Raw genomic sequence first — 25098 nt, forward strand, 5'->3', positions numbered from 1 at the left:
ATCTGGCCAATTTCAAAATTAGCCCTATTACATATGTCTGCCATTTATATGAGAATCGAATAAACATACGGTTCAATAAGCTATATTGAGGAAGCAAAAAAATTCGATCACATCAAAATTAAAGAATAAAAGTAACCAAAGCAGGCGAGATATAGTGAGAGGACATCCTGAGTAAATGAAACGGAGATGTCACTTTGCCACCAATTCATTGAGTGACGTACGATGCGTTTTGACTGGACAGTGTTCTTGAGAATGTCCTAACGGTCGAAACGCGTCGTACGCTACTCAGCGAATGAGGGCTAAGGGCCGGGAACCAATCCGTAGCTCATACGTCTGATCACCCGGGGAGGGGGAGGAGGGGAAGGGAAAAGGAAAGAAGCGGCGCCGCGATGGGAGCCCGACGACGCCTCTGGGAGAGGATAGGAACGGGACGGGGAAAACACATCCACGCTATAGAAGCGAAGAGGGCCCTACTAACAGCGAAACCAGGCAGTGTTCTAACGATCTTGGAGGATCATTTCATGAGGAGGAAGGATCCAACGATCTAATCGTTAGATAATCGCCAACGGCCATACCACGCTGAATACATCGGTTCTCGTCCGTACGCTACTCAATAAAGTTGAGGAAAAGTGACATCTTTCTCATCGATTAAAAATTAAAGAAAATAAATATGCCCTCTCATACCAACGGCTATTCCCCATGACTTTTCGTTCGTGCTCCAAGGCCTTTTAGCCAAAAGACACATTTTGCAGATCTCCATTTTTAAAAATGCTATATTTATAGCTTTAGCTGATTGATTCCGGAAGTGCAAGTGCGTTGTAAATTTTTTATGGCATTATATTTAAGGAGGGGACCAACATGTCAGGTCACTGGCGCCGTTAGGGATGTGATGGGGAAAAAGTTTGGAGATAAACCCAGAATCGGCATTGGCCTGCCCTAATCGAGAGGCGCCAAGGGGACCACGGCTTAACGTCCCATCCGACGGACGGAGTACTGAACTTGAAGTGCCCGGCACAAGGCACTCAAGCAGTGATAGCCCAGACTCCGAGAGAAACTGAGCCACTGCCGGGATTTGAACTGGGAGCAGGAGGTGGGAAAGACATTGAAGCCACCTCACTAACCGGATCCCAGCCTCACATACGTATTACTGTCAGAATTTTGAAACTACATGAAGAGTGAAAGAGTTGTTAAAAGGGCCTACAATCGCAGGAATAGTTGAAGACGATAAAAACAAGATGAGTGTGTTCGGGAGAAATTACCTTATATACACGCTTGATGAGAAACTAGATTTTGATTTGGCATAGATGATACGTATAAAGTTAGACATTGCGAAAATTGGAGAAGAACCACGTTTATTTCAAGATAATTCCACAGAGTAAGGATTCTCCATTCTTACTCTGAGGATAACTCAGTCAAAACTTGGAATTCTGGGACGAAAAAAGTCACGACCAATTCGTATGGTGTGTCATATTGATGGCTCATACTTATTTTGGACGTTCTTTCTAGTCCAAAATACCCTCTCTTAATCCACTAAACCCTATGCACCTACATAAAGAGTGAAACATAAATATACAAGAGGTATAAGAGTGGAAAATACAGAAATAAGGGCACACAGTGGACAAAAACCCAATGGGGCAAATGAAGGTATCGCAGCGGAGTCCAAGGCAGCATCACAAATTTGCTCACGGAACAGGAGAAGTCCAATCTCATCGGAAAGTTCAGTCATGACCATTGTCATAAATAGTATTAAACTTTAATTTGAAATAACGAATTAATTTAGAATATCATGTTGAATTTCGCAAGTAAAATAGAATAAGTGGCCTTTGTGATAGGACTCCCAAAAGCCGCTTCGGACGACGCACCAACCGGCAGTTCTTATAGCACCATTTTCCGATACACTGACCATGATTTTATTAAAAAATAGAGGCAGCGCATAGGATGACATTTTGGGACACACTATTTCCCCCGCATATAGTATCAGCACTTACTTACGGGCGAAAAAAGTTGTGGCCGAAGATACTACCACATATCGTGAAATTTTAAATAACATCTAAGAAGCGGTGTCATGAATATTGCTAGATGACCAAATAGGACTCATGACTACTTATATACCTGTAATGAAAAAGCGTAGGAAATGGCTAACTTGCAATCCACTCCAATTGGTTAGGACTTAAGTAATAGTTTAAAAGTCCTGCTTAAGATACACATTGAAACTGTAAATAATTTTACAAGCCTTAATTCAAGAGGAAAAAATAATTATAATACGCTACCTCCAATGAATAAAACAATTTCTCTTATCGAAAGAAACAGTTCGTCAAAAAAAATCTACTCTCATTTTGATACACCGCCGGTAAATGTCAGCAATGCATCAACTTAATCGTTATCATTTCGATTAAATGCAATAACCGCTTTATCATCGTATGCTCGGAGAAAGGAACGAAGAAGAAAATTAACAGAAAAATAAAAATTTTACCATTTATACTATCACACCGCGGAATGTCATCTGGGTTGCTATCTCTTTGTTTATAAACAAGCGTCACCGCCCACTTTCACTATAAATAGCCGGGATAGGAGCAGAAAATGCATTCCTGACAGAGAACCCTGACGACGACAGAGGTCAGCACCGTCGAATATCAATTATTTTATCCGTAAAATGTTTTCCACTGACAAATGGTTGTTTAATAAACATATGTTGCCAATTTACAGCCTGCTCAATAAGCTTCAGAAAGAAACATTTGAAAAGAGACGGCAAATCGTCAAATAAAAGTGACAAAATGAGAGTCGCCGTGTCGCAGCAACAACATCTGCCGACCAAAATAAACAACAACAGCCAAGCGAAGATCTTCCTCCCGCTGGAGATCGACGACTCCCTCGCGCCGATCGGACAAATCATTCGAAACGTGCACACGGCGACGAGATCCGTCATTCGCATCCTGCGGCGGACATCAAACCCTGTCACGAGGAAGAAGAAGAGCTCGGCGAAGTGCACGAAAGTCACGAAGGGAGGCAAGCGGAAGTCAAGTGCAGGAAGAGGGAAGCGATCGGGGAAAGAGGTGCGATTCATTATATAATTATTGGCCATTCCTATCCCTATTCCTCCCTTTATTAACTCAAAGAACATTTCGGATTGGTCATTACTAGTTATAAGATGCATGCGAATACATAGAATTAAAGTTGCATATCTAAGAAACCCTAAACCTGACACACATCGTCAGTTCTTGTCTTGTTGCTAACAATTTCGATTCCTCCGTCTCCATCAGGCGCTGAAGGCGGTCCCAGATGGCGATGAAGTCGATGAGATGCTGATGGCCAACTTGCCTTCTCTGGCGAAGGACGCGGCCATCGCCCCATCAATGGACTCCAGTGCCGCCTTCCCGGACACCATTGACTGGGAAGACATCTTCTCCGTGATCCCCGAACTCAAGGACTACGATCTCCAATTGCTGCTTTAAAATGGTGTGACAATCACCTTCACACGCCTTTTTTGTATTATTTTTTATGTTTTCATTCATTTATTACTCTTTTGCTATGTTTTATCATGATGAAATTTATACGTGTTGGTCATATACCCCAATATTTTTTAAAACGTTTTTCTCGGATGACGCATGTACTTTGTGACAAATCTCCAGATTTCAACCAATGAAATCTCAGTTATATTTTGGAAATGTTTTATGGAATACGACAGTTCTGACTACTGTGTATATTTGTAATTAGAATAAATATATCTTATTTTTTCACCGATACTATTTTCATTATCATATTTTAGCATTTTACTCATTTTTTTCATACATTTATCAATCTATATATTGTTTTTTGAATCCTTACCGATATAGAATAAAAATTTGATACGACTACTCTACACCAACCTTAGAGCCGGATTCGGGGAAGAAGGTTTCAACATATACCTAGATAGATTACTAATGGATGAACTCTAGTCTTTCCATTTTCAATTTACCTGACTCTACCCTGATTTTTAGACCATTTATTTATTTTCCCTTCTTTATATTAATGTAGTAACCATACAATACTTATTCCTAATGTCTATGCCTATATGACGATCTATAATGCGCCCTTCAATTATCATCAATATGCTTATGTGCGAGGGATGTTAGGACCCCAGCTTTCTTCCAAAATAACAGTGGAATATGAGATGTGTGTTGCGGTAATTTGACCTCCGAGTCCCACCTCGTATTTATTGATGCCCTTTACCCTTTGTAGAAGAAACGAAATGCTATACTCATCTGTTTTTCATAATATCCCTCATATTTTAGATAAATGAAAATCGGAACTTCATATTTCAGACTTTCACCCGATTTTTGTTTGCCTGATTTACATGATCGGTATGTTTTCTGTTGAGGCTTATCGGAGATGGAAGAGTGAGGAGATGGAGGAGCTCCAGATATTAATGTAGATAGATAGTTCGTCGCCAGCCAATTCATAGCGATCCTACTCAGAGGTACGGCTGTCGGGAGCGACAAACAACACCTGCCATTAACCATTTTCGAACTCAAAATACTGTTATCCTTTTTGTGTTCTGAATCCGCGTGAATGAAGCATCCAAATGTTACATCTACATCCCTCATCCGTAATGGGTTGGATCACATTTTTTATTCTTGCTTTTTAAACTATAAAAATATTTGCGGGGAGTAGAATCCATATGATAATAAAATATAATTATCACAGTAATATTACACTAGATTCAAAAATTAATGTAAAAACAAAGGATATATTTAATCTAAAAGGAATGGGATATTACAAATGTTAAAATGTTCCTATAAAACCCAAGTTTCTACTCCAACTCAAAAGAATGAAATAAATCTCTTTCCCTGTTTCCAAAGTTAATAATTACACGTTCAAAACAAAATAAAATATGGGGCTCATTTACTTTCGATTAGATGCTGCAGTGATAAAAATTCGTCATCATGTATTTGAGAGTTTAGCAGCGTCATTGCGTAGAACGTTTACTGAGAAACAATTTGATCAGATGTTAAAAATATTGCGGACAATATTCTTGAGGTCGAACATGCAGTCTGTATATTTAAACGTGTACCTGTAAAAATTTAAACGTGGGACTCCGATGCACTTGGTTTCCATATACCACAAAAAAAGATTTCGTTGATTTGACAATGAATGCGGCAATTGAAAATAGAAATATTTTGAGAAATAAAATGCTGCAGAGAAGTTCGCGAGCATCAAAACAAGAATTGTCGAGAGCTGGAAGAACAGCGCCGCCCGTGTGTATGTGCAGTGTGCACGAAAAGAGCACTAGGAAATACAACGGTAAAAAATTTATAAATGGCCGTTAAAAGGAAAACCTGAAAAATTAAGATTAAAGTAATGTCGAATTAGTCTCTTATCAAAATTAAGAGAACATTCTCTACCTTAATTTTTGTATTTTGTTTTTTAGTTCAAATATGGGAAGAGCTATCAGAATCTTATGCCTTCCCCCCAGAAAAAATTCCGGATCCGCCCCCGATATAAACCTCTGTTATAAAGCCTCAACTTTTACGCGGTTCCTCCACAGATTACCAACAATGAAAAAATACAGATTCTATACATATTCACGAGTAATTCCAGGCTTCGCGATTCGTAATCTAAATAAAAAATTGTCATCGATAGAAATATACGACGGGGAGTAAAAAGAGTAATTCATTAATTATATCACAAAATATAATTTGGCACTGATAATGAAGGTTAAAATTGAGGCCCTTCTTGATCATTCCTTTCCAGAATCATAATGAACTCAGTTATTCATGCTGTGTAAAAAATAAAACCATGGACTGCTGCGCAATTATCTAAAATACTGTATTTAAACATAATCTGCTCTAAATTCAAATCAAACTATAACCCGGATTATTCTTTCCAAAAATATGCTTTGAGATCCCGGTACGATGTGCACGTTGCATACATTGTTTTTTTGTTGTCAATTTGCGGTCTTTGGGGAACAAAAAAATTTCATTGAATCGGCTGAAATTTTCGATTGAATAATACCTAAAGGTAGATTCACCGTTGGCTATTGGCCGACAAAATGGAATGTACCGAAAAATGGAGGGTCAGAGGATGGTTGCCTCTGGACTAGTGGTCATCTTAGCAGACGTGTAGCTGCTTTATAGATCTTTTACTAGCTTTACTATCAATCATGCTTTTAATTTTGCTGATTTCAAAATGAAGTTCCTGATTTCAGGAATGCTCTAATAACCATTTCATTGGGGTTACGAGGGTTGCTATTTATGTTTCCAGAATTGGCAACAATAGCGTTTCTAGTTTCCATATGATCTGACATATATATGGTAAAGTTTGAAATTTTCAACGTTATACGTACTAGAAATTCATGAAAGTGGGCACTTATTGTGTTATTTACACTTTTACAGTAGTTTGAATATTTCATCTCGATAACACAATGACATTAACTCGCGAGAATTTTCGTGCGATGATTTACTGCGGCTTTCGACGTGCATTATCTCCACAACAGTGCATGGATCAACTCCATTCGGCTTTTCGTGATATTTCACCTTCTAAAACCGCTGTATATCAGTGGTTTAGTTACTTCTTACTTGTTTGGTTACGTCTCAATCGTGGCCATTGTTCACTCAATCACGAATTTAAATATTGTCATCCAAAATCGATTGTAGTGTCATAAAACATCGATGCTGTGCACGAAGTGATAAAGCAAGATAGTCATGTGACATACCGTGAGATTTATACATTCTTACGCATTTGTATGACAATCATTTACAATATTTTACACGAATATTTAGCCGTGAAAAATATTTGTGCGCGTGGGATTCCACACAATTTGAAAATCACTCATAATAATTCTGGTGTGGATTGGTGCAGAGGAAATCCTCAAAAAATGCAATCATGGTCCGTCAAAAGCCACGCATTGCATTGACACACGTGAATAATCTTGGATCTATGCATTTGAGCCCGAAAGGAAACGAAGACCTGAATGGGTCTTCCTAGATTAGCCAAACCCAAGAAAAGATGTTCGGGCCAGAAGCACTTCGAATCAAATGGTGGCCTGTTTTTGGGGATAAACGGGCATGCGGCTACTGTGCCGTTAGGGAATCGTAGAACGGTGAATTCTGAAAGGTATACAACAATTTGTTTTCCATAAGTATTTGAAGAAATAAGAAAGAACAGTCAGCGATGTAGGATCATCCTTCCCCATGACAACGTGAGCTCTTACACATCGGCCAAAACAAATGAAAATCTAACCGGTCAAAACATTGTATTCGTGGATCATCCGCCACACAGTCCTGGTTTGGCATCCAGTGATTTCTTTTTGTTTCCGTTCGTGAAGAATCAACTATGTGGCAAACGATTTTCGACGCCAGAAGAAGCTGTTGATGCATTAAAAATACATGTTTTTGAAGATATCTCAATCGTAATGACAAAACTGCTGTAAAATTTGCTGCAAACGTATGCAAAAGTGTATCGATCATCGAGGAAAATATTTATAAAAACAATAAAACCATTTTTAATGACAAGTATTAGTTTTTATTTTCTATTCTGGATATATAAATAGCAACCCTCGTATTATTGAGTTCTAGGCAAGGAGGGCGTCCTACAAAAAGAAGAATCTATTGATCACAGCTGATGATATCAGTCTAAAAGTGAGGAAACAGTTCATCAGATACTACATATGGAGCATATGTCTCTATGGGAGCGTGGCTTGAAAGTTAATATATTTAGGCTTGAAAGACGATAAAATTAATCGATGGGTGTAATAGATAATAAGCAAGTGCTAAGAAGGGAATGGTCCAGCGTAGTTGGGCAATTTGGCATGAAGAAAACAATCGCAGGACAGTTGTAAGGGAAGAGGGGCAAGGTACAGTCACTTTCAAAAGTCGGTCCCCTCGGCCAGCGCCAGCTACTACGTTTTCCGATGAACTCGAACTTCGGGTATTGCCTATGCCTTCTGTGCCTTGAAAGGGCCTGTTTGACTTACTTTCACCGTCCGCGAAAGTCTTACCGATGCTTTTTTCTCTATTCCAAATTCTTCGCGACTTCCCCAAATCCCGGTGCCAGAACGCAAGGCGAAGCATAAGTTCTCAATGCCGCGCCCTGACAGTATTCTGAGATAGATGGCCTCAGTCGTCTGACTTGCACTAAAAATATCGAGACGTATCTGCGTCGCAACGCACATACATGGAACAAACGAAAATCGGAATTTAAGTCCGATGAAGAAAGAGTATTCTAAAGGTCGTCTACAAAATAAACTTCTAGATTATGCCTTTAACACATTGTTACCAAATTCTATAAATGCATATTGCTCTATTTTTAAGTATTTTAAACACTCTGATAGGCTCATGCATTATTCCTAGGCATTTACTTGGGTTATATGCGTGAAATATATCCTACAGTTTTCTACGTGACTCATCGCACGATAAATCAAAAATACTAATGTGCACTAAATTATTATGTTTACTTCGGTATGATATTCATCTCAGTCGTTGCTAAAATTTCCATAAGCAAATATTTGAGTAATGCTTAATTTATTCCAGGTATCAGTAAGTAATTAACTCACATCATCGTATTGATCGAAAGTTCGGGTGTCTAAATAATTATTGAAGTTAAAGGGTGTATGCCGCGTGATGTATCGGAATTGCCCCTAAGTTTCGTGACCAACTGCTGGCCACTTCTTCAAGGTAATGGGAAAGGCTGGCCACTTCTTCATGAAAACCATTCCCTTGAAGAAGTGGCCAACAGTGGGTCAAGAAACGTCGGGGCAATTCCGAAACATCACGCGGCGTACACCCGTGTGTCTCCCTTAAATCACCATGAGCCGCGAAAGTTTAAATCAAGGGTAAATAGTTATCATAAAATACATTTCCGATTATAAAACCATCGAAAGCATTAATTACATGACTTGTTTGCCTATTTATTACCTTTTTAAGGCAACTTTTGTTTATCCTTTATCTTTGCCCCTTTCATTGAGAGGTCAAACTAAGACTTTCCCATTTTTCGCTTCATTTTTTCTGCTATAATCAGTCGTAATTGGAACCTGGTGATATCATGCGTGTCAATGCCCCCCACATTATTATATATAAGTGATTTTTCAGCAATAATAGACCTTACACTCACGTGATGAATACCCTGAGTCAGTCTTACAGGTTAACGGATACTGATCATATTCCTCCAATTACAAAACTACGCATGCATCATTTCCATTCGATAGAAATATATCGTGTTGGGAAGCGGATGACTAATTCTGCGCAATTAATACAAATTATATTTATTATCTACCTATTACACTGGTTTGGGTGTGGCACTTTACGGTGGGGACGCATACGAAGGAAGGAGCAGTAAAGAATGAAAGCATTCCAGATATGAGTATGAAAAAGGAAGGAGAACGTGAGATGGACGTAGAGGAAAAGAAATGAAGAAGATCTGTGCATAGTGGAGAGAATTGAGGTAAGGGGGAAGGATGAAAGTAAGGATATGAATAGAATGAAAAGGCCTCATGTGATTGGGCGTTACCGTTAATTAATGTGGTAAGTTCAAGTTGGGAGGGGCACTGGCGGGATGGTTCATAAAATCTTCCTTCTCATCCAACATCCAACATCAGGCTACCTTTAATAATAATCAAATATACTCCCTTTTTCATTTCAGATGGGCAGGTAAATTATGTTTTTCCATGGCTAGCCTAAACGGTTGACTCTCAATCATAAGTCACGCTGATGTTGCTCGCAATAATTTTCTTAAAAAACACCGAGAAGTACTTTTGTACGAGTATTCTCGAGAAAGAAAAGGACAACACTTCCTAAAACTCACTGTGGTCTTAATACCTGCCATTTTACTCATTGCACATAAACATCTCGCTACTTGTTTCAGTGTAACATTATATTCATCTAACGTAAAGAAATTCAAGCCAATTCCGAATGCACATCTGAAAAATACACTTGATGCAAAATATATCTTCTCCCATAAAACAATTGCCTAACCGCTAGTTTTTGCCAGGCAAGAAATTAAAATACTCCTTCTTATTTTCTGTTTACAGGATGGGATTAAGTTTCTGCATTCAAAATGAAGGCACCACTTGCATTACGAACATACTAAAACTTGGGGAATAACTGCTATTTTACTTGTAAACATTGAAAAATGACAGATAATCCTTCGTCACCGACAAGGGTGAACGCAAACATGGATGGTAACCGTGACACAAAAGACAATATTAACATTGGTGTATGTATTCACGTATTTTTCACAAGACGATGTGGAGGAAAAGAAAATTAAGTATTATGCTGGAAATGCTCCAAATATATTTTTTGTACTACGTGTGCTGTATAAATTTACCAAACGACTCATATGACCTTCCTCGCGCGATGGGTTACTCGCCGGAAAAATTCATAAATTCATATCCGTGCTCTTCGATGGTGGAATGGTTTGGCTTTCGTGAGGAGGGTTCCCGGGGCTTCCGTACCTATGAAATCGTGCTTGGGGCTCTTTGCGAGAGTTAAATTCGTCAAGTTGCACAAATTTTACAACCATATCAAGTCAAATTCATCCTTATTGGACAAGGAACGCGTAAAGAATATGCGGAGGTCGACTTCGGAGAATAGCGGAGACATCTGCGCCGACTTTTGAAAGTGACTCCCCGAATGATAGGACAAGTTATAAGTATGTAAAGAAAGGTTAAGAAAAACGTCACTTTGAAAAGGCTAGCGGATGAGAGAGAGGAATTGAGATCTTCGTCAAACCATCTTCGTATTGTTTAGTCATGATGATGATAACTAACATTGTAATAGACGACATAAATGAATAGTGAGTTAGAGATCTCTTATTATGTGAGACACGCAATAGAGGTGAAAACTGAAGAAAAATCCTTCAATGAAGGCCAAGAGATAAATACTAGCGGCAAATTAAAAATGCGAGAGGACGAAGAACATCTGACAACGAAAGCAACTGGCTTGTGGTATGGAAGAAGATGTTATTGCAGTAAAGAAATCAAAATTTCAAATGCTAACAATACTGAAAGTAAAATTCGTGCGTAGGTTTCCGCGGCGTTGTTCACGATGACTCATATAATATATCAGTACCGGTCAAGCACTCACGCCGCACAGTGGGCGGAAATCGGTAACAGCCGGACAAAATTACAAAATGGTTTTTTTGAGTTAGAAACTTGAAACTTCGCAGGTATACTTAAAAATGATTAGAATTTATAGACATGCACTTCATTTAACGTAGGTCTTGTCCGTTACTGAGATACGGAGCCTCAAACGTTAGCAAATTTCCATAAAAACGCCCATCTTCAATTTTCTCTGAAAATCTTCCAAAGTAAGTAAATGGCGGAGGTATAGGTGGATTCTTGCGGAATAAAAATCCACATAATATGTTGCCTTGGTGTTTTTTCTTTAATTTCCCGTAATCTTAAAGAATATCATCGATAATTTCTAACCATCCAGTTACAAAATGGCTAACACTGTTTTTCGTCAAAGTTATACATTTAGGTAGAATTTCAAATGGGTTTTCGGCAAAGTCACGGGAAGTATCTTATATGAGAGCATAATTTGAAGATTTATTGAGGTGTTTATCCAGTTATCTTTGAAATAAGTTTTCGACGCCGGAAATTACATTGATTTTTTCAATCGCTCGGCAGGGCTCGTCTCCGCGCGTCGAGAGTTGGATTAGCCGCGACGCGATACGGTTATTGAAACTGTATGGGTTTTAACGCTCAACATTAAGCGTATTTAAGTTTTTCTTCAAGAGAACGATTCTAAAATAGCATATGGTGAAGACAGTGGAGGATTTTCAGCCGAGGTAAGTGCGCGTATCATTGAAGTTCATTTAGATTTCTTTGGATACGATCGAAGACCATGGTTCTATTAAAAGCGTTCGAACCGCGAAAAAGTGAGTTGTTTTCCTGGGACTCGTAAAACAAGACCTCCCAGAAAGACGCGCTCCGTCTGGCCAGGAACTTGGAAAGTGTTATGGACGCGGAAATGCAACCATGCAAGTAAAAGTACCACTTAGCAATAGAAAAACAAACAGTTAGCGCAGCAACTGTTTCATGCACCAGTCATAGCATGCCAAGAAATGCATGTAGAAACCTATTATCGTCAATTATAGTAAGTTCTTCACTATACACGAAGAACCCATTTTATTTAGTCAAGTTATTTTATAGCTACACTATCATAGGTATTGTGGTCAATTGCTGTACACGGAAAATATTACATAAGAAATCTATCGGTTCTACAGAATATTTCCCTAATCTTATACATGTGATCGTTTCTGGCATCTTAATCTGCATTATACCCCGCAAGCCGCCTCAATAGGCTTGTGGCAGGGGGTGTTAGGACACCAGCCGTCTCCATGTAAAAAGGAACTGCTCCGACTAAATCACGCCTAGCATTTATTAAAGTCCTTTATCGTGCGGGGGAAAAACGTATTCTCATACCTATCCGTTTGGCGAAGTGTCTCTCTTAATTTTATAGTTTCAGTAGGACATGGAAATGTATTTGGATTCTTATGTGATATTCTCGACGTCACTCTTCAAGATAACCATCGGTTGGTCAAGCCTAGCGCGCAGCCCTCGAGTCTCGAGCGGCTCCCAGCCTAATTCACTTAACATCTAGGTAACACCATCTGGGTGGTGTTTCAGAGTCTCATCGGATTGGCGGCGTCGGAAACGGATTCAGTGCGGGTCGATCGGGAACCTATCCTACCAGTGGCGTAACTATGGGGAGATAAGGGGATGCATCTCACACCCCAAAGTCTATGAGAAATCAAAAAATTATACGAAAATCTTGTCAGGATTTGTTATATAATAACTACATTTGCTAAAAGTTAAATTTTAACTGCCGAAATGATGTAAAATGCCTTTTCAGGCATGTTATTTTTTTTTAAATTCTCCTGAAATCCCCATTTCCTGGGGGGGTAGCCCCCACTTACCCCCTCATATCCCCCCACCCCCTACATATTAATAAGCATAAGCATATTCCTAGTTACACCACTGTATCCTACGCTCGTCTTCCGTGCATTTCACACTTACTATCGGAAAGCGTTCCGCTTTTGGTATGACGTAATGGTCATCCTAAACGGGAAGCGATAAAACGTCACAATATTCAAGAGACAAGTGAGCAGCGAAAACAACCTTCCGCCAGGTTTGACACTTCACAATGAATTTTAGAGATCGGAGGTATGGTATACATTTTTCACGTATCAGCCATCTTGAATTTAGATGTACGTCCATATGTGTACACCTCTTCCCAAGCCTCCGTTCGGAACGATTCCTTCACAATGGAGGCGAAAGGTATACACGGGCATGCATAAGTGCTAATTGATACATAGTAACATAATTGACGTTATTGCGGGGTAAAACTATTCTAGAATTGTCCGTTTGTAGTTTAAAAAAATGTAATCTCCTATTATTTTGTGAAAATTACGGAAATTATGGTAAATTTAAAACGATTTTTTAGTCCATTCACGTGAGAGCACAGTTGATTTTTAACGTCATGTATCGAAAGAATTAAAATGCAGGTAGTGGTAAAACCCATCCTTCCTAGCAACAACAAAACCTGATCATTATTCACTCAATGGTCTATTGAAAAATATCATTTTTTCATTGTTTATCTCATTTCAATGTGTAATTGACCGTCTCTAATGATGTGGCCTTCATGGTATGCTGTCAACACCTCGCTATGCTCGCTGTACATTTTATGTGTGGCCGGATTGGAGTGCGCAACAGCACCTCTCTTTTGCTATCTCGTGCGAAAATCTTCCCACAATATGCTCGACTAATTCTTACTTCTTCAGCGCTCAGCCACAAATATTTCTTGTGTGTGCTCCCCATGATAAGTTCGAAGTTATTGAAACCCCTAGATACTTCACTTCATCTGTCTCGTCTATGATTGCACCATCTTTAGCACTTATGTTTGTAATTCATTGGAGTTAGTGTTTCATGACTTGATTTTTTTGTCCAAATTATTTTAGATGTTTTCTTGGGCCCTTAAATATTGCCTAAAGTAATTTGACAGCGATAAACGTCATGAATTGTTTCATTAAAAAAAAGGTTTGCAAATCAATTGAAAAGAAAGCGATGTATCAAACCAAAGAAAAATAAAGTTTTTTATTTGTTTTGGTCACTGGCTAAGAAAAAATAAAATGTTATTTTCTACGATTTATGGAATTTACCTCGGAAAATTGTGTTTCATCCTTGAAATTTGTAGAAAATATGAGTATGAAGTATTTTAAGTCGCAATTGACGCACTAAAACATTTTAAAGTGATGATTGATTAGGTGTTTGGAGAAATTCATGATGGTCAAAATCGCTCCTCACCATTGCTGTCTTGCAGATTACGTCTAGCGAATATCCATGCAGTAAATTTTCAGAGACGAGGAGATGAGGAAGTGGAGTTGGGCTTTAAGTGGATTTGAGAACGAATTCCAGAGTAGTTTCGAAGAAGAAAAGGAAAGGAGGGTTAGAGGGAGGTTGCGGAAAAAGGAAGGCACAACAGATAAGGATATCGAATGAGCTAACATTCTGGCGAGCCGTGCGAAATACGTTCGAGCCTCGGTGCGGGGCAGGCAAATTAACCGTCACGATCTTGGCGGCTTAAATAAGACCGTAATTAAATTTCCCTCGTCTCTTTCCAAAGATTATAAGGTCATTTAGGGACATCTCGACACTATAAGAGAAAACATTAATTTTATGGTCAAAAAAATTAATTAATCTAAATAAATTTTTGTCTATTATGAGATCTTTTGTGTTATATTTATTTAATACAAGAATAAATAACCGTAGTTCAGCAAATACATAAAAATTTACTTCAAAACGAAAAGAATACAAAATGTCCGTTTCTCCCTGAACTTGGGGTGATCTCGACAGGCAGTATAAAATTTTTCCTTCATCTTCAAAAATAGCGTACAAACTAAAATTTAAGGCAAAAGAAAATATTACTAGCAAAATACCGAACAGGCAATTTCTGTGTTACCGTGGGACTAGAGATATCTTGTAATAGTACATTACTTGCATTGTCTAACTTTTTTCAAGCCTGTAAATGCAAATATTGCTGGCCACACTTATTACTGAAAGGTCATACCCATTGCTAAAAATAAAAACATAAAGCAGTTTCATCTAGAAATAGGAAAAAGCATTGCAGGCAATGTTCGCAGGTGAATTTTTTTGCCTGTCCATTCACCACACAGTTTACGTGAAACCATTTACCACAGGCACCAACACATTTAACCCAAGGTTCACCACATTTATCGTCATAAAAATAGCCTCCACATGTACCACAATAGTTTTCACTTTGTCTAAAACTGTTTGAGGAGCTCGGACTGTCTGTGGTTATACGTCGATTTGAGTGATGGTCGGTCTTATTCTTTAATTTCACAGATCTTCTTGTCCCTGTGGCTTTCAGTGCACACAATCGAAGTTTTTCTCTGTATGCTGGCGAAGTGACAACGGCAGACTCTTGCTTTCTCTGTCCTTTTCTCTTAGAGTGAGCTAGACTAGAGCATAGCACTGGGATTGGCGATAATTCTGCCAAAGTTGAAGAGGAAGATGATGATGTGGGAGAGGGAACAGTATCATTGGAAGCACTTACTTCCCCCCTGGGCGATGGTGTGATATTGTATTCAAATACACTGTCCTCCAGGACAAAGATAGGATTGTACGGATAAATTCCTGACTTCCGGAATCCATTTGTGAAATTACCAGCAGTTGCTGATTTATCCCATGCCATTTTAATTAATTCGCCAAAGTCTTCTTTGGTAATTCCCTTTCCTGGGTGCTGTCGCACAAAGTTTCTGCAGGCCTCATTATAAAGTGCTTTAAACTCTTGAAGTAAGAAATGTCAAGTGGCTGGAGTTTGTGAGTGCTATGTGGAGGTAGGCAAAGCATTTCAATGCCCATGTTTATTGCCTTATCCAGCAAATCTGGATCTTTGCAATGAGAAGCATGACCATCTAATATTAGCAAAATCTTCCCTGGAGGTTTGAACTTGCTAAAATGATCAATAAAAAGAGAAACAATTTCTGATGTCATGTATCCAGAGTCAGACATGTGCACAACAGTCCCATTTGGCATCCCTCTCGAGTAAGCATCCCTCTGCCTTACGCCCTTCATCATGACAAAGGGGGGTACAGCCTGACCCTTAGCGCTAGTGCACACCATGACTGTAACAGTTGAACCCTTTTCGCCTGTTGTAGCATGGTAAACATCTCTTTTCCCTTTGTAAGAAATAACTTTTCCTGGTTTAAAAATTAGTTGCAGCCCTGTTTCATCTGCGTTAAAAATTCTACCAGGCTCTTCCCATAAGCCATGTTCATCATACATAGCTTTCAGATTCCTGAAAAAGTTTGCCACTTCATCCTTATTCAGTCCTTTTGAACGAGCATATGACAGACCCTGAGCCTTGCGAACTGTTAAAGCAGGATTTCTAGCCAAAAATTAATAAATCCAATCATATCCTGCCATTTTTGTTTCCAAATTAAATTTATGCCGCAGCCCCATCTTAACGGCAAAATTAAATGCAAGCTGTCTGACATCACTCACAGTCAACCTAAATCCTTTCGTGCGAAAGATCCACAGAGAAAAATCATTCGCCTTGACCGGGATGCGAACCCGGATCCCCCGATTTCCGGTCGAGTGCTTTAGCCAGTTAAGCTACCGAGGCGTCATTCTTCCCTGTGGATATTTTCGGACACTACCGGACAAGATGTAGCTGGACTGCTGAGCATATGATGCCACAAGCAGTCCAAATCGTGCGCACAGCGCCACAGCCGGAGAGCAGGCCCAGACATAGAACACAAGGAGGTGTTCGCTGTTGACTAGTTTAAAGTATACCGTGACTAGCCACGGTGATAACTTTTACGGGAGTCACCCGCAATGCACAATCGTGCGAAAGATCCACAGAGAAAAATCATTCGCCATGACCGGGATCACCGCGCCTAGTTATCACCGCGGCTAGTCTCGGTTACTTTAAACTAAATCCTTTCGAGTCCAAAAGAAGTAAATGGCGGGCTATCTGCTTCTCTAGATCCGGATTCAGGGTAGCGCCTTTGCCAAGTTGTCTGTTGCTCACTTTGCCCGTGGTCAGCCTTGCCCTCAATGTATTTCTCGGGACACCAAATTTTTCTGCAGCAGTTGAAAGGGGCATATTTCTCTCCTTAACTTCTTCTACGGCCATAGCCATATTTTCAGGATTCCATTTCCCGAGCTTACCTTTATAATCGTACACTCTTGGCATATTTTTCGCCTAAAATATGAGCAAAATACCAAAAAAATATTATGATTACAAATACCACTAATAATCACATTTACTTTGCTCTACATAAATAAGAAGGATCGCTTTCTTATTAACTATGCCATATAATAACATTATACTACACCGCGTAAATATGCTACCCAAAAATACCTTCTAACTATAATACTTATAAAAAAACTTAAGATTAGGGAGAACTCGACATGTCGACATCTCCCGTATACAGTGTGTCGAGATCACCCCGAGTTTCAGAGTTAAGCTGCAGGTGGCAGCATTTGTTAGGACGGCTGATTTCCTGACTGACATTTTGCGAGGGATAGCTAAAAAGCACGTGGTCACTACACAGCAAATCGAAATCCAAGTAAATTACCGCGTTTCCCACAAAGAAACGATCGAATAGAAATAGATTACTATAGCATGCGTTTTTAAGGGAATTTAAGACTTACCTCTTTGGATTCTGAGCGTTGTGACTGGTATAATATATGGAAAGTATTCTCTTCAGTGGTTTCTGTGTAAACCTATGTCGTCTAGCAGTCAGTATGAAAAGTTCCAGTAAATCCCTCTCAAGACGAGTGTCGCTAAGGCGCGAATATTTAAAAAGTGTCGAGATATCCCTAAATGACCACCGTTAGAGAGGGAAATGTCATGGATTACGTGGACATTTTATGTATTTGTAAGTGCAAGGAGCCCTTGGAAAAATTAAATCGTGTAAAGAATTCGTTTGATCGTGGAGTCACTTTGAAAAATGATGATTATATAATCGCCTCATCATTCATCCATTCTCCCACAAAGCGACGGTGGCGGCACAAACTCTGTACGCCACTGTACGTCCACAGAGAAAATTAAAATTTTCACAAGAGGATTTCCCAGTCGGTCTATAAATGTCTTTTTACCTATCGCGCATTTCATTGGGCTTACACAAGTCGCCGCTCGCGTCACTAACGGGCAAAGCGATCCGAAAATCGCGGAGAAGTGAGGCTGCGGCTGTTGACATGAATTCATATTCATAAAGATATTATCTATCAAATTCCTCCGTGCAGTCCCAATGATTTCGGCACTTTCGCTAAAAGTGGAATTTGCCCCCTCAACAACATTGACTGTGATGCTGTCCATGTGGGGAACAAGGAAATGAATATAAGCAATGTGATAATATATGAATATTTTAAAGCTATTTAACAACGATGACCAAAAAAAGGAACAAAGTTTGCCAAACTTTTAAATAGCAGTGACTATGAGTGTTAATTTAGGTGGTAATGTCATGTATTTGTAAGTGCACGGAGCTGGGTCCCCTTGGAAAAATAAAACCATTTTAAGAATTCGGTTTATCCTGGAGTCACTTTGACAAATGATGATATAATTGTCTTTCGCCTCATCACCTTTGCTGGATTCAGTCGGTAGGACCAACTGAACTCAGTTTGGAGTGTATGGTGGATATGTCTTCTTTGAAATTAAACATTGAGAGGAATCCCGAGGCGCAGCATTCGAAAACGGACAATTAATAGTACCATAGATAGTGAAAATTGGAAGTTAACAGGGATAGGAGACGGAATAAAATCAATAACATTGCAATTTAAAGCAGAAATAAACAAAAAAATGAACGCAAACAAAATTAAAACGTATTCGCCATCACCCTTAATGAAAATAAAATCATTTCTACCAACCTATCTTTTATGCTAGGCCTGATTAAGAATCTTTCAACTTCAAATGTGAATTGGTATAAACAAAAGAGGAACGACAGACCGTTCAATAGATTACGAAACTTAGTAAATTCTATCGAACCAAATTTGCATAGCAATGTAGAGTTTGATAACTTTTACCAAACACGCAGGAAAATCCGTAAAATTAATCATAACTTCGATCAAAGTTACCAAACTCTGAATCGTATTGAATTAATTAAGTTATTTTTACCAAACTCTTTCGTGCAACTGACCTAATTATGAAATATTAAAATGTTTGATGAAATAAATATCAAGAGCGTTTGGTAAAATAAATCAAGTGCTTAATAATGTACATCAAAGTTTAAGTATATTAAAAAAATACTCCCTATCACACCTGTTTGATAGTCTTAATCAATTTTTTTCCGTGTGCACAGCGCTCAATAACCAACGAAGCAATGCGAAATCAAATTCGAAATTTCAAGAAAAAAGTACCTACTCGATGAATTACTACAATAAAATGCGAAATCCTTTCGGTCGTATGCGAAAAAGCTTCTGGGAAAATCTTCAACCGTAGATTCGTTATTTGATAAAGATGGTAAACATGTCACCGAAAATATTGAAAATGCTAAAACGCTTAATTCCCACTCCTTAAGCATATAAACTACAGAAGATACCTAATTCAATTTTTGCGTCCCATGTACTGAGGAATCGATGAAAGAAATCTCTGTACCACGTGATGGGATAACTAAATAACTAAAATCAATAAAGAATAAATGCGATGGCGGTTGGCGCAACATGGTGAAACTACTTCATGAAGCACAAAGGTTAAGAAAAGACTTAGCTGTTTCACAAAATAAAATACATTTGCGAATGGTTTCGATACAGCGTATCATCATCTGGCCTGCTGATCTGATCAATAAAGAATAGTATCTCTCCGGGTACGGACAGAATACCCGCGCGTGTCGTCAAGAAGTTTGCTCCACAAATCGCACCTTAATTACAGATAATATATTCAAGAAGTCTCTGAAGTCTGGAATCTGAAGGAAAGTTACCGCTAAACTGGAAAATTGCAAGCGTTACAACGATATCCAAAAATGGAAACAAAGATGACCCAGGCAACTATCATCCATTTTCATTAACAACGATTATAGGATAGATACTTGAGCATATCGTCGTTAGCAACATCATGACTTTCTTGGGCCGTCGTAACTTCCTCCATGGCTGTCAGCACGGATCCCGAAAAGGTAGACCATGCGAAACACAGATAGAGCTCATTATACACGACGTTCTTAAATCTGGAGAATCGAAAACATAAGTTGATGCATTGATTTTAAGTAAGCTTTCGACATGGTACATCACAATAAACTTTAATGCAAACCACAGTCATGCGGAATAAACGTAACAGTGGTAAAGTGGATACGCATCAGCTTTCGACGCGACATCTTCCTGAATGATCGTAAACAAAAAGTAGTTCCTGACGAAATTAACTCTGATGTAATGATAGTGACATCAGGTGTTCCATAAGAAAAAGTAATCGGCCCTCTTTTGTTCATTTTATACATTAATGATCTCTGCTCCCGAATTAGCAAAAAACTACGTTTCAAAAAAGGCTATTCGGGCTTCCATTCTGGCAGAATGAAGGGAGTTGAATCTTTTTTTAAATATATTCGCCGGGAAAGCATCGGATTTTACTTCAAAAATGTTTATTTGCTGACGGAGCAGTCTTCTATCGCAAAATTAGTGATTACTCTATTAAATTCTATCATCGGATTTAAACAGCGTTCATTTGTGGAGCCAAGAGTGGGGACTCGAACTTAATCTGAGCAAATGCATGTCGGTACATTAGACGGCTTGCGTGGTAGTATGTAGATGCAGACTTAGAAATAGATGTCTTATTCTTAATATAAGTTAAAAACCATCTATCTGCAACATTTGGTTGCGGATATCTAGTGAATTGCTTGATTCTGATTCCCTTAATCTTATTTCCGCCTTTGTCCAAGACAATTTTTCACTAATTATAAAAAATCCCGGGCGCATCCCCAAAGCATCGCCTATTACTCCCTTAACCAATTTCTTTTCCTCCCTCTCCCTTGACAATGAATATATATTTGAGAGAGCTACGCTACCGAGCACCAGTACATAATATACTATACTATAGTACTATGTAATATACACTATGAAGTACAGCTCTTGCATAAATTTCTTCAAAATAAATTAATGATGGAATTAACAATAAATGGTGTCGTTGATAGTATTTAATTGAAGCTTTTGGCCATATTACCGAGGTCTGAAGCAATCAATAAATTCATCCACTAGTATTTTAAAAGTCTTCTGTATGTGTTTGCAATGGAGAGAGTACAAAGGAAGAAAGATGAGAATGTTTAAATATTATCCAAAATGCATTCATGAGTTTACGTTGAAAATTTATTTTTTTAAGGAGGCGTGGTGGGTAATCCTTAATAATCATGAAAAGTCGAATTCCAAGGTTTAGTTTCCGAGATACGTCATAATATTCGGGAAAATTAAATTGAGAAATGTGATTGGGAATGGAACCAAACACATTAAATTGATATCGAATGTCTACATAAAGGCTTAAATACAAATTCAGCTAAGAACCATCTCCCTTACTGGAATGTCCAAAATGCATATGAAAAACTTCCTGCAGAAAAAGCTGGCAATGGTCAGGATAGAGACAAAAACGTTAGATATCGTATCGGTACAAGTTTACACACCGACGTCAGTCAGTGAAAATGAAGTGGTAGAAGACGTAAGCGATGAAATAGCGGGAGAAATCAAACAGATTAGAGCGTAAGATAATCTTATTATTTTATGGATTTGGAACTGTTGGAGACTGTAAGATTAACGGGAAATTACGGATCAATAAAACGAAATTAATGACGAGAGATGCTCCTAGAATTCTGCACAGAACACAAGTGGTTGCCAACCCACCATTTAAGAATCGCGTGCAAAGAATATATTCTTCGAAAAGACCTAAGCAATATTTAGCTCAGAAATAAGATTTCATGCATTGCCTACTTTCGCGAAGCATAAGTTCAAAAATTAGAAGGTCTACAAAAGCTGACGTAGCGCAGAAGTCGACCGTGATAATAATGGAATGAGGATGAAAATCCATCTAATTTTATGACAACAACTAAAGGAAGAAGAAAATCGAGGCTCAGAGGGAAATATATGTAGTCGAGAAAGTTAGTGGTTCTCAGTTGAAGTCTTGGACTTCATGGGAGAAGGAAGAAAACTCTAGAGTATGAAAACGGAAGGGCAAAAGTACTACTCGAGGAGAATAATCAACGATTTTTGTCGAAAACCGAGGAAAGCAAGATAAACATGGATGAAGAACCATTGCGATGAAAATTAAAATAACTTCTCCCATGGAAAAGTGGGAGCTGCCTACAGAATTCTAAGGAACCATTTGAAGGTAAAATGCAAGTTTGTAAGTGGCACGAAATAATGTTTGCTTATTGTCATGGAATACCGAACTTTGAGATGGAAAGAATACCTGGAAGAGTGATACAAAGGAAGAGAAATAATGATCGAAGAGGAATGCGATACAGAAAAGAATGAAATGAGAGCTAGCATCTTATGATAGGAATTTGAAACTGTAATGTCAGACCTGAGAAAGAATAATGCTTCATAAATGGACGATATGTCTACAGAGCTAATTGAAAATCCAAAAAAATTAGACTTTAAACAAGCTCTATAAACCATATGCAAAATATATACATCAGGATATATACAAAGTGACATCGAGAAGGACATCATTATTCCTCTTCCAAAAAACAAGGGAGCAGAGTAGCGTGAGGATCAAAATAATGAAATATTCGTTAAAGATATCGAAGAGAATCATTTACAGGAGAATAGAACGAAGACCGGAATAATTCCTAAAAGTGGACCAAGTCAGATTCAGAAATTATAAGGCCCCAGGAAAAGCAATGTTGTTAATTAGACTGAAAACAAACAAAAGAATTAAAAGAACGGACCAAAGTTCATGGCATTTGTCGGCTTGGAGAGGGTTCTTGACTGCGTGAATTTGAATTTATTTGTCATAGTTCTCTAAGAATTTTTTTTTTTCAATGATCAAAGAATTTTTACAATGATCGAAGAATTCCCCACAATCTATTTAAAAGCCGTGATGAAATGTGAACCAAACCGTGTAGAACATGAATAGCGAAAGGAACGAGACAAGTTGTGAACCTTTTCCCGAATTTAATTCATGTGAAATCGAGAAAACAGTCAAATAAATCACAGAGAAGGCAACAGGAGATGACATCCGTGACGAAGAATTAATTAGCATGAATTAGCGATTTGCTGACGGAAAAGGACACACAGAAGAGAAGACCCTGATAAAAATGAAAAGGGTAATACGCAGCCGAACATCCACAAAAAATTTCAAATATTAGCGTCAAAAGAGAGGAGACTCGGAAAAATGTTTGACCAATAAAACAAAAGCTTTAAGATGAGAAAGAATTTCCCTACCCAGGAAATCAGAGAAAGCAGCGAAGGACGAAGACAAACAAGAAACAGTCAGTACAATAACTTAAGGAAAGGAGGTATTCTGCGCAAAAAATAATCTACGCATAGTTTAGAATGCAAGCTTAATCGCAAGGAAATAAGTTTTCACCTGCTACGAATGGAGTATGCTTCTTAATGAGAGTTAAGCATGGACAACGAAAGCGGCAGAAAAGTCACGAGTAAAAGTATTCGCAAAGTGGTGCTGACGAAAACTAATGAAAATAAATAGATTCGCTTCAATGAGTAATAAAAAAGGGGTAATAAGAGTAGAAGCAAGGAGAAGTTCAAAAACCATTAGAAGAAGACTACTTTAATTTGCCACATCTCAGGAATGATGGCCTGATGAAGATAATCGAAAATTTACTGTATTCCTTCACTGTTATGAACTCCGTTATTTTTACTCTTAAAGATAAAGTAAATTATAATTTCATTTTATAAAAATGCTACACAGATTTTAGCGTTCTTCAAAGATATTTGGCAAAGATCAATATTCAGATATTCCTTGTATGAACAGTCAATGTTTTGGGTAAGATTGAGTACTTCGTAAAAAATGCAAATGTGAAGAAATCGGAGAAAAAACTCTCACGCTTTGTAATGATGAAAAATAAAAACATCGGTTCAATAATCTGCGATAAAGGTTTACGAAGATTTTTTTGAATCGTGGGATCCTCCAATGGAAAAGCATTGAGCGATATGCAGCTCACCATATTGCTTCCAAGGCCATTGCATACCACAGGCAACAGGCACACAGCAAGAAATATTTATTGTTATCATGCCAAGAGGGCCATTACCCCTTTTGCCCTCAATGAAATATTGTTTCATAGAATGAACGAATTGTTTTTTTCACTCCGTGTGGAATTTATCAGTTTTAAGTTTGAGAAAGATAATTTAAATTTAGAGCCATTCATTTTTGCAAGCACTTCCCTACTTCGGCCCTTGATAATCAAACCATATGTTACGCGAAAGGCGTGAAGTGGCGAACGAATAAGGCTATTCGATTATTGAACAGGAGGACATTATTTATCATAAGTTATGGAACTCCATTAATTTGTAAAAATCCCCGTATAAATAAACCTTGAGAATATTCCTTCAGAACTTTTGAAAATGCCAAAAAAAATCATCATTCAGTTTTCAATTTACAGAGAGAGATGCAGTGTAGGATAATAAAAAATTATATTCAAATTCAAAAAGGTACAGCGTTAGCTGAGAAAACCATTCAATTTAAGAAGGCTCCCATTAAATATTAGTTTAAGTATTGATACTAGGCAGAAATTGCTGAAACTTATTGAATAGTGTGTGCTGACACATGGACGTGAGACATGGACACTAAGGAAGATGATAACCAAACTTGAGAAAAGCAGACATGAGGTTAGAAGGAGGGGTATAAGAACTATGTGGACAATTCTAATTGGGCACGCGCCAAATGAAGTCCATCCAGAAAAAGAACAAATGGTAAACAAATGAAAATAAGAAACTTGAGGTCATCGGACAGTTACCCAAGCAACACAACTTCAAACGGAATCTCATAGAAGGACATTTTCTTTGGAATATAAAGAAAGGACGACCGAGACCTTGGTGCATTTAAGTTTTGGCGATGGAAATTGGATGCAACTACAACAACGACATTGAAAGGACGGCCGAAGATTGAGATTGTTGTCGGCCGAAGATTGCGTGACCGCAGAAGTGAGGGACTTTTAAAAGAG

The 25098-nt window shown here is 38.3% G+C and overlaps 1 protein-coding gene across 1 annotated transcript; it reads left to right on the forward strand.

The window, feature by feature from the left end:
* The first annotated feature begins 2693 nt into the window (after positions 1 to 2693).
* Positions 2694 to 3602, forward strand: LOC124167179. The gene is made up of 2 exons (XM_046545005.1): positions 2694 to 3053; positions 3261 to 3602. The coding sequence occupies exons 1-2, from the start codon at positions 2775 to 2777 to the stop codon at positions 3450 to 3452; spliced, it is 471 nt and encodes a 156-aa protein (XP_046400961.1). The 5' UTR covers positions 2694 to 2774; the 3' UTR covers positions 3453 to 3602.
* Positions 3603 to 25098: the final 21496 nt, after the last annotated feature.

The sequence above is a fragment of the Ischnura elegans genome, chromosome 10 (genome assembly GCF_921293095.1).
Source record: "Ischnura elegans chromosome 10, ioIscEleg1.1, whole genome shotgun sequence".
NCBI lineage: Eukaryota > Metazoa > Arthropoda > Insecta > Odonata > Coenagrionidae > Ischnura > Ischnura elegans.